At 41.0% G+C, this 9,903-nt stretch overlaps 2 protein-coding genes across 2 annotated transcripts in view; both read right to left on the bottom strand.

The window, feature by feature from the left end:
• LOC104470674 (solute carrier family 2, facilitated glucose transporter member 11-like) overlaps window positions 1–1,203 on the bottom strand; it is a 9,579-nt gene extending 8,376 nt beyond the window's left edge. The window contains exons 1-2 of the mRNA XM_010085679.1: window positions 1,180–1,203; window positions 56–154 (exon numbers count right to left, since the gene is read on the bottom strand). Of these exons, the coding sequence (XP_010083981.1) occupies window positions 56–154; window positions 1,180–1,203 (123 nt within the window). The remainder of the gene's footprint in view (window positions 1–55; window positions 155–1,179) is intronic.
• A 2,993-nt stretch (window positions 1,204–4,196) lies between these two features.
• The window catches only part of LOC104470673 (solute carrier family 2, facilitated glucose transporter member 11-like), an 8,446-nt gene continuing 2,739 nt past the window's right edge, over window positions 4,197–9,903 (bottom strand). The window contains 9 exon segments of the mRNA XM_010085678.1: window positions 4,197–4,403; window positions 4,758–4,885; window positions 5,817–5,892; window positions 6,297–6,398; window positions 6,945–7,055; window positions 8,045–8,232; window positions 8,603–8,751; window positions 9,359–9,488; window positions 9,854–9,903. The exon segment at window positions 9,854–9,903 is cut by the window's right edge and continues 17 nt beyond it. Of these exon segments, the coding sequence (XP_010083980.1) occupies window positions 4,197–4,403; window positions 4,758–4,885; window positions 5,817–5,892; window positions 6,297–6,398; window positions 6,945–7,055; window positions 8,045–8,232; window positions 8,603–8,751; window positions 9,359–9,488; window positions 9,854–9,903 (1,141 nt within the window).

Genomic DNA, 9,903 nt, shown 5'->3' with positions numbered 1-9,903 from the left:
GGAATGTAGACTCAGTGCCACCATTAACCAGTGTGCCGTGTGTGTCTTTGCCTACCTGAGACATGTAGGTGATGCTTGAAATTTGAAAGCCAATTTGGAACGTTCCACCAATCCCCAGGACAGCGATCATTTGAAAGAGCCCCCGGTACTGTACCTACAGAGGTAGAACAAAATCTTCTTAAGCTTGTAGCCACATCAGGCTGTTCTTGGAATGTGTCTTTCATTCCAGAAACCTCTAATTTGCTCAAGGGATTTGCAGATAAGTTTGTTCCTTCCTGAAATTGCCCACAGCAGATAAAAATTTTTAAAAAAGAAGTCTGAAATGGGCAAAAAAAGAGACTGATGTTGCTTGTACCATGTTTTTCCACTCAAGTTTCTATCAGTGTGACAGCCCTTGGAAATCCGTGTTTTTTTACCTAGATGGAGAGGAGGGAACAGTAAGGAAAAGTCTTGGGACAGAATTTCCCTTGTGCACTGGTTCTGCTCAAGCTGTGCTGTAGGAGGAAGTGTCTTTTCTAGCTCTCGTTACCATCATCAGTTCTGAACTCTTGCCCCTCCTGCCTGTCTCAAGCAGCATGGTCATCTTAATCTCTTGGGAGCTTTGCGAATAGGCATCCCACTCTGATTTTTTTCTACTCTGTTACAGATCTGAAAATACACAACCATCACGGCACTTAGGTTTACACTACAGCAGCCTTTGCAGCAGGACATAGTGAATGAAAGAAATGAAGAATTGCCAAAGCCATGGTATAAATGCTGCAGGCTCTCACAAACATCCCTGTCAAGATGCCACAGCTGCCAACATCCAGTCCCATTCCCTGCATTTCAAAACCTCTGACTGTCATCTCTTGCACTAAATAATTAGTGATATATTTAACAAAACTCTTTTTTCTTCAGGTAAGCAAAGCAAATTATATTTGATGGTAAGCAAATATTTTCCAGTACATGAAAACATTTAAGAAACATTATCATAATGATAAAAATATGACAAAGATGGATGGCATAACATATGAAGCGCAAACACCTGTAATATCTCAAAACAGTGGGCAGAACCACTTCTGAGATCCTTTTAGTGAATAAGACCCTTGTTGTTTTTACTGAGATACTGATTTTTTTTTCTTTGAAACACTACTAATGTACAAAAATGTAACAGATGTAAATACCCCACCAAGTACTTACCAGGTCAGATAGGAAGCCGGTCATCTCTGGCTAGGGGCTGGTTGTCCAGTGTGTGGTGTGTCTTTGTCATCACAGGCTTCTGTGTCTCTGTCTCCTGCCTGCTGGTATGGCAGTGGGTGTTTGGCTTAAGGCACCAGAGTTAAATTTTTACTCTGTCTTCACTCGCTTATATTTGCTTCGACTGGCCAAAGTTAACACTGCTGGATTAAATATTTCAGGAAATAATTGCATCCAGTCCAGTCCAACAGGGGGAGAGTTTCAAAGCAGAGTAAGCTTGCACCAGGGTGGGTAGCAAGGGCTTTGGAAAGGGAAAGGAGAACAGTTCAGGCAAAGAAATCTAAACAGTTTTCGAGGAACAGTAAAATACTTTACTTCCATGTTACAGACTGAGGAGTATCTCTGCTGTAATCTGCACAAAGCAAAAAGCAGCTGGTACGACCGTTAGATGCTCTTACTTATTAATAAATATGTGGTGTTCTGTTTCAGATTATTGGTATAGTAAATATTGTTTATTAGATGAAAAATTGTCAAATTCTGACACACACAGCCCTTCATTGGGCTTGAAGTATAAGCAGCAAATTTCAAAGCCAGCTGCAGCCTTGTAACAGTGACTTTGGCCCTGACACGTGGGCCTGTACTGATGTAACTAAGGCTGGATGGCACTTAACTTTCCAGCTTCTTGAAGATGTCAGTCACAGCAATGACTCTGAAGCAGTGGTACAAAGATGAGAAAGCAAGAAGAAAAAAGCCTAGCTTACCTGTTTATCCTCTCCTTTTGAGTAAGAGATAGGTAGGGTGAGCAGTCAAAATAATTTGAGAAGTTGCTTGCAGAAGTATGAGAAAGAGAGGCCTTGGCACGGGGTTACAGCAACACCCAAACATTAATATTGGCAGGTTAATCACATACTGCTTGGTTTATCAGTAACTCCAAGAGATGCAGCAAGAGTAAGCATTTGGGAGAAGAGGCCTCCTGAGGTTTGGCACATTGGATTTGCGCAGCCTGGGAGGATGAATGCTTGAGGTGGAAAGGTTCCTTAAGCCGTGAAGTAGTGAAGGTGCCCAGCAAGACTACCCATGAAGGACTGACTTCTTGCAGGAGACACTGGAGCTATGTCAGAGTGAGTCTGTCTGGACTTCATAGGAGAGGGACAAAAGGATCCATGGCTCATGCTTTTAACCTGACATGGTGCCATGTGACAGGGATGAACAGTCCCTCTGCAATGTTCCAGCTGTGCTTCTTCTGAGACTGGTTCCTGCAAAAGGACCAGCAAAGACAAAGTGACACTGACCAAGATTACAACTGAAAATTCTCTCTTCTGTACGTGCAGGAAGGTTGGGAATATCAAAAAGGTGTCTGATCGCAGGCAGACAGAACTCTGCAAGACTGAGGAACTGTTTTCTGCCATGCGTTTTCTGCATCTTCTGCTTAAGTAACCATCTGACTCTGAGACTGAGGTTAATGTTTACTTCCTATGATTTCTGTTGGTTTTTTTCAGCAATTGGACAGCGCTTAGAATGGATGGATTAAATATTTCAGTGACACAATAGGAGAGGTGTCTCTGAATGGGAATGTTTTGTAGCATGAGTGCTCCTTGATACAGGGAGTGAAGGCAGATTAAATATAAAATCTGCCCCAGGTTTCAGTTGCTGGAACACACACTGGAGCTTTAATATCAGAGCTGCTTCTGTGGCTATTCCTTTAGAAGCAGCAAGCTCATTGTTTGAAATTTTTAAATAGAAAACCCCCTCAAACTCACCATTCAGTGCTCCAGCACAATGATGATCAATACAAATGGTTAAACTGCAGAAAGACAGGACTTACGGTCCTGCTAAACAGGAGGCATTGTATACCATTTATGACTGTGACAGAAAATTGAAAAATAATTGATTGTCCTATATGAAGGTGGAAGAGTTTGGGGAGGGAGGTGATTAAATGCTGCGGTGGTCTAGCAGGATTAGCAGCTCTTGAATGGCAGCAGTACATGGGTTCTGTGGAGCATAGCAGGAAGTGTAGTATTGTACGCCGATGTGTCCTAGGCCAGTACACAGCAAGCAGATATTGGCTATCACAGCTTCTGCTTTTTTTTTTTTTTTTTTTTTTTTTTTTTTTTTGAGCAGTTAATTATTTATAAAATGGTCTGAATTTTCAAAGTGTCTATTCTCTCAGTACTCTCTCAAAGTGTTCTCCTCCCTATCTCACTCCAGGGCTCTGGTCCTCTAGCTTTCAGCATTACCTGTATGTTTGTTAACCCTTGTGCTATCCATCAGGTACCCAGAATAAGGCTGAGAGCACTGCTTACCCTACAAAAACTTGCTACAGATTTTGCCACAACTGATATGCATGGGGGGTGCAGTCAGTTTGCTCCAGAGGATGCAGGTGAGAGTTCTTCTGTACCAAATGCCGAGGATTCAGGGCTTATCCCTGACAGTTATTGCAGAGACAATCAGGACATACAGTTATTGGATGTCAGCTCAGGAAAACAGAACAAATTGGAGTTCTCTATGTTATTCTAGCTGGTATGTGTTCATGTGCAGTGATCATAATCAATACCAGTGCCTTTACAGTGTGACACCATAAAGACATGATGTGAAAAATGTTTGCAAGAACTATGTTTATGTTTCGTCCTCACTTCATCCTGCTCTTAGTCCTGAGCAGAGCTCTCTTACAAAGTAACAAGCATAGAGAGAAATCCTGCTTCTTTAAAGTGATAGCAAAGGAGAAAGACTTGAAACAAAACTGATGTGTTATGCCTGAAAATGTTTTCATATGTCAGCTCTGGTATGCGTCTGTAGTCACGAAAGTCTTCCTGCTACAGAGCTGTTCTAGGAAGGAGTCATTGTCTCTCACCACGAAAAGCTAAGATGAATATAAACTAGGACTACTTGGATTAATGTCAAGCTGTTGTGTATTGCTTTTTGGATTACATTTTATTGAGAAAAGTTCCTGTTAAAGTTTAGCTTTCAGTTCAATTTTGAGACAGGACTTTTTGTCAGTGGAAGTTGCTTATGGTGGCCTATCAGAGCTTAGTGCAAAATGTCTTTTCTTCAGTAGCATTCTTCTCCATAGTCTGATGTTGTTTCTTCTTAAATTGGCGTGTTCTGAATTCTTCTGTGATTTCAGAAGTTGACTTCCCTTTTGTTTCTGGGACAAAAAAGTAGATCAGAATCGCCGAAATGACCAGGACAACAATAAAGATGAGGAAGCAAAAAGGACCAAGAAGCATCTGGAGATAAAAATAGAATAAGATGAGTGATTTCCCTGACAACACTTGCTCCTATAGATTCTTGAAAATTGCTGATTTGTCCCAGTGAAATGAGGAATAAGTTGATTTTACAGAAGGAATATTTATTTATCTTTCAATCTATTCTTGAGGCAGCAGAAGAAGTCTAGGGAAGTGTTTTATGTCTGAAGTCTAGGGAAGTGTTTTACCTAAATGGCTTCCATATGCCAGAAGCAATAAGGGATTGACAGCTTTGTTCATTTACAAGGCATTTCATCCTACTCCCTGTCCAGACCAGCCTAGAAAACCAGTTTAAATGGATAGAGTCAAAGAGAAGATTTGAATCAAATTACATACGACAGCAAAGGGGAAAAGCATTCCAGTGAAAGTAAGGCCTAGCCAAATGACGGTTCCACCAATCACAAAAGCGGAGGACCTTGTTGAGAGAGTGAAGATTTCATTCATGACAGATGAAACGGCTCCAGCTGAGGAAAAAACGTAGAAAAACAATAGAAACATCATAGTTAATAATTTTCCTCAAAGTGAGTGAACTGATGTCACTGGTCAAACACAGCCCCGGTAAGTCAGGCTGCTGTGAGATCATTTAAATTTGGGCAGCACAGCCCTCTATCTGCATTCCCCTACGGACTTCTCTTATGGTCCATGGAGAGAGACGGACACCCCTGAAGTGCAGTTTCTATCCACTTAAGAGGTATAAAATACAGAGATGAATGACCCTAATTTCTCTCCATTGCCCATAGGAGACATAATACATAAAGACTGCCATTTGAATTTGGAGACTGGGATAACTAGAAGTAGTGTTTAGTCAGGGAACTTTCAGAGTAAATATTGGTCTTAGGCAAGTGAGGCCACAATAGAGAGCTGTACATTTGGTCCTAGTTTTACTGATGTAAGTGATTCAGAGTAACATCAAGAGAGGATGAGAAAGGACAGAGCAGTGCTGAGAGACTGTGTGTGCTATCAGGTATCATTCTTTAATAGAGTAGGATTTTACAGGTGAGTTGAGAAAATTCTGATATTTTAGAAGAGGCTACTTCTGCCTTTAGGCAAAGACAGAGACGGACCCGTTGAGCCTGGATGCACTGAGCAGCCTTCACACCCTCCAAAACCAGTTTTAGTGAATTGATTAACAGGTATTTTTTTTGCTTGAACTGCAATCCAGTGAGAGGAAACAGGGTGCTGATTCATCAGGGTCTGAATAATTTCAAATAATTTGTTAAATAAATTGTTTCGTGGGTCATTAATTCGTCAAAATTTGGGACTCCTCCAATTTCAGTCCAAACTAAGCTGTTGATTCTAAAAGATGTATTCACACATCTGCTTCCATGCATTCATGGCCTGTGCTTATCCATGCAGTCCAAGGTTTCCTGTTGTTGCTGTTATTGTTGTACTCACCTGGTCCTATTCCATAGGCAATGATGAATAAAAAGATGAGAATAACACTGCAGTAACGCAGCCAGAGGAACTGATCCTAAACAAAGGTGAAAGGAGGGAAGAGAATGAAAATTAATTTTATAGCTGTAGCACAGCTGATCTAAACATATAGGAGAAACAGTATTTATTAAAAAGCCCATGACACTGAGCTCTGTAATAGGTGCTCGCTAGAACTGCTTATATTTCTGTACTGAATACAGTGGAAGGCCAAAAGTAGCCTGCAGTGTCGGACCTACAGAGGTGAGCTGAACTGCACCCTGGTCTGAAAAACAAGTAACAAATTCCAAGCTAGGACGAAAAAAGCCTTGCAGAGGGGCTATGAGTTTGTGTTCAGAAGATATCCTGATCTGCTATTTTGGACATGAAAGCTAAAGCTGACTATCTGCCGTCCTGCACAAAGATTTCTGATGCAGGTCCACCCCCAGAGAGACATTTGCTTACGCTCAGTAGAAGACTTGTTTCAAGCAACACCAGTATCAGTGCCATCAGCACATAACCACCCCACAGGAGTATCCGGCGTCCAAAACGATCAATAATGGAGCTCTGGAGAGTAGAAAAAAATTGTATATCACTGGAAGCATGGCAAAATCCAGCTGTCAGCCACCCAACAAATCAAGCATTCTTCTTGAGTTCTTTTTACTTTAGAGAACACAGATCTTATTGGTACCAAGTTTGTTATTTTAATGAATTCCTTCTAGCCTCTCTAATACTATGAATTACCATCACTGCCCAGCATTGCAGCTGCATTTTCATAAACACTGTAATCAATGGAAGCATGTTATGACTCCATTTGAATATATATACACAAATATATGGAAATAAGTATACCTATTTATGTTTGAATGACATTTCATTTTTGTCTATATGAATAAGAGAGGGATTTTTATAAGAAATTAGGAGAATGAAGACGGGAAGAAAGATGTAAAAGGTGGGACAAAATTTGGAGCGGATGGTAACAACTTTATGAATTTATGCAGTACCACTGAAAAATCCTTTAGTTCATAAGGACAAGATTCATTTTCTTTAAGGAAGAATAGACTCAACTCACATGTACTTCAACTCTTAAAGTCCCAGAAAGGTCTGACTTACACAGAAGATGATAGAGATGAGCTCAGAGATCGCAACTCCTAGAGATACATATGGGATTATGCTTTCCTGCAGGTTGGCTGTCTGAAAAATTTCTGAGGTGTAAAAGGTGATCTGGGAAATAAGAAATATTTTCAAAATGAAGCATAGTCAATAGATGTGATATGTACTTATCCAGCATCACTTAGAACTAGATTTGTCATCACTGCAAAGCAGCAGTACATTACTGGGGCTTAATGGAGGTGACATACCTGCTTGAGATGAGAAAAATTAAAATGTTAATGGAGATGAAGAAAAGGGGTTTGACAGTCCAGAAAAAAAAAAAAAGTAGTTGAAAGGAGCATACGGTCTGTAAGAGATGGGAAAAAGAAAAGCAAGTCTCAGCCTTAGCAGACCAGACATTGCCATACAAACAGTTGGCTCTGTCGCCCATTTCCAGTTGCTAAGCAGAAGCTGCTCATCTGCAAGGTCCCTGAGGGACTGTGCACCATTTCCCTGTCAGCAGGGCACAGAGATGCCTCCTCTGCCCACAGTGCTGGCAACCATCATGAACAAGCTCCAGCAGAGTGCACAGGCTTACGGAGAGAGACCCATAGGCAAGTGATAAAAATGACATCCAGGGGAATGACTTTAGCTTGGGCTGTATTGGGCTCAGCCACCTTTATGCAGAAACAACTGAAAGAAAATTACTTAATGGAGAAATCTCCTTTATGAAATGGAATTAAAATTGGATGTCAATAGCTGGCCATCTGCTACTGCAGAAGTCAAAGAAAGTGGAGCTGGAAGTCTAGATAAACAGGTCTCTGGGTTGTAGCAAATGTTAGGGTATTTACAACCCTTTCTCTTCCAGAGTCTTTGGTAATACCACCAAGGGAATGAAAGCAACGGTGCCCTTGCAGGAACTTATTCTGAGTTGGATCTCTTGTATTCCCACCTGAGAAGCTCCCTTAAAGGCATGAAGAATACTAGTGATGATACCACAGATCTTCACAGGCTCTGTGTGAGGAGGAATGATGTAGATCCAGAGGAAAGTGACAAGTTGGAATTGTGGCGCTTCAGTTACTTAGTAGTAGATCTAAGCATGGAAATAGGGTATACTCAACTGCGCTCAGGCCACAGAGCTGGAGACTCAGTAAAAGGAGGAGCATGGTACTCAGCTGCGGATGCACAGATGGTTCTTTCAGCACCTCTAGGACATTCATGATTTTGGTGCCTTTTGTTACGGCCTTTTCCTTCATCATGTCATCAAACTCTGTGTGATAATTCCCTTCTCCCCAGAGTTGTTTCATGGCTACAGAAGAGACAGAATGAAGCATACTCCTCCATCATCTGTTCCACTCAGTTCTGTGTTTTTCAGCTTTTAATGACATTAAACATTTGCAGTTCAGTCCATGCTTTGACTCAAAAGTCACTGAGCAAAGAATCAGAACATCGTTTACTGGAACATGCTGAGACTGCCCTGGAAAATGGCTTTCAACTTGCTGTAGTATTTAGGGGTAGATCTTAAATATTTCTGATGACTTCACTTAGTCTGGAGGACCTTAATCATGTAGTTATCAAGAAATCTGTAGTTGGCTAGTAGAAAAGACGATTCCCTCTATTAGGTTGAATTTCCCAAGAGTCATGGTTTAAAAAATTAAGGATATAAAGTTTTACTTTACCTTTCAAGCAACCAGCTTTGTCTCCTTTTTGCAGCAAGAGATAGGGAGGGGACTCAGGAAAGAATGGCAAAAAGAGCAGTTGAATCAATGCCACCAACCCAGAGAAGGACATTAGCACATTCCACATGTCTTCAGTTCCTAAAAGATCTCTATGAAAGCATGTTAGAGTGTGTTTTCAGTCCAGTACAATTACAGTCTATAACCAGTTTGGTAATTTCTAGATCCTAGACTAGCTAGAGAGACACAGCATACATACAGACCCTGAAAAGATAAATTGAAATGGAAGATGTTTAGGCTAGGGAAAGGAATACAGGCAAATACTTTACTTCTACTTCAAGACTGAATTTTTTCTTGTAATTAGAATATTTTCTAAAGATCAGTAGAGTCTGAATATTCCCACAACAGCTGTCTGAACCAATACTGCAATTCTACATGAGGTTATCAAGAAGTTAGCACAGATTTCAGATCTCAAAAGTTTACTAAGAGTGTTTACAGCCAATCTTTTCTTATTAACTTCAGCAGAGCGACTGCACCTCCAGAGATGGATTCATCCTTTCTCAAGAGAAGGGCCTTTCTCTCCCTAGTGAATGACAAGCAAAACTCAGTGGCTGGTATGGAGTAGATGCTTCTTTTTTGACAGCTGTACTTAAGCAAAGTAAAACCCTACCCTTAGTGTATGTCCATTTCTAGGACTGAGAAAACAACACTTTCCTGCTATACAGAAGAAAACAGGATGAGAAGGAGTAGCACCAGTACCGTAATCCAAGAATTCTTGCAACAGCTTTTCCTAGTGCAAGAAACACAGTGGAGGTCACATTTACAAATCCACGCAACTTCTTAGGTGAGATCTCTCCAGCATACTGAACATGGGCATTCATACTTATTCCTAAAGTGAAGAAGACATGAGAGAGTTAAAGCTATAGAAGGCAAGAGAGATGGTCCCTTTTCATTTCAGTTTCAGCTGAAGGTAGCTCTTTCCTCTCTCTCCTGAACTGTTTGCTTTATATCCTCCACAATAATAGGCCGAAAATGTACCTTTTACTTTAAGCAAGATGTTTAGCTGATCCATCAGATCTCTCTTAACAAGACCTCTTGAAGGCAAAGAAGCAAATCTTGAAGGCAGATCTTACCTTTTCGCAGTCTGTTCCTTGTTCCACTGGGGTTACTGTGCATGCTGGAGTGCACCCAGCAGGAAGATTTCTGTATCCACCCCAAAAAAGTCACATTAACATGGCTAGTGGGGAGTCCTACCAGCAGCGATGCCCTCGAGGAAGCGCCCGATCAGGATCATCTCAAAAAAC

The sequence above is a fragment of the Pterocles gutturalis genome, unplaced genomic scaffold (genome assembly GCF_000699245.1).
Source record: "Pterocles gutturalis isolate BGI_N339 unplaced genomic scaffold, ASM69924v1 scaffold18930, whole genome shotgun sequence".
Lineage (NCBI taxonomy): Eukaryota > Metazoa > Chordata > Aves > Pterocliformes > Pteroclidae > Pterocles > Pterocles gutturalis.
The sequence above is the reverse complement of the archived record's forward strand: the minus strand, read 5'-3'. Positions and strand labels throughout refer to the sequence as shown.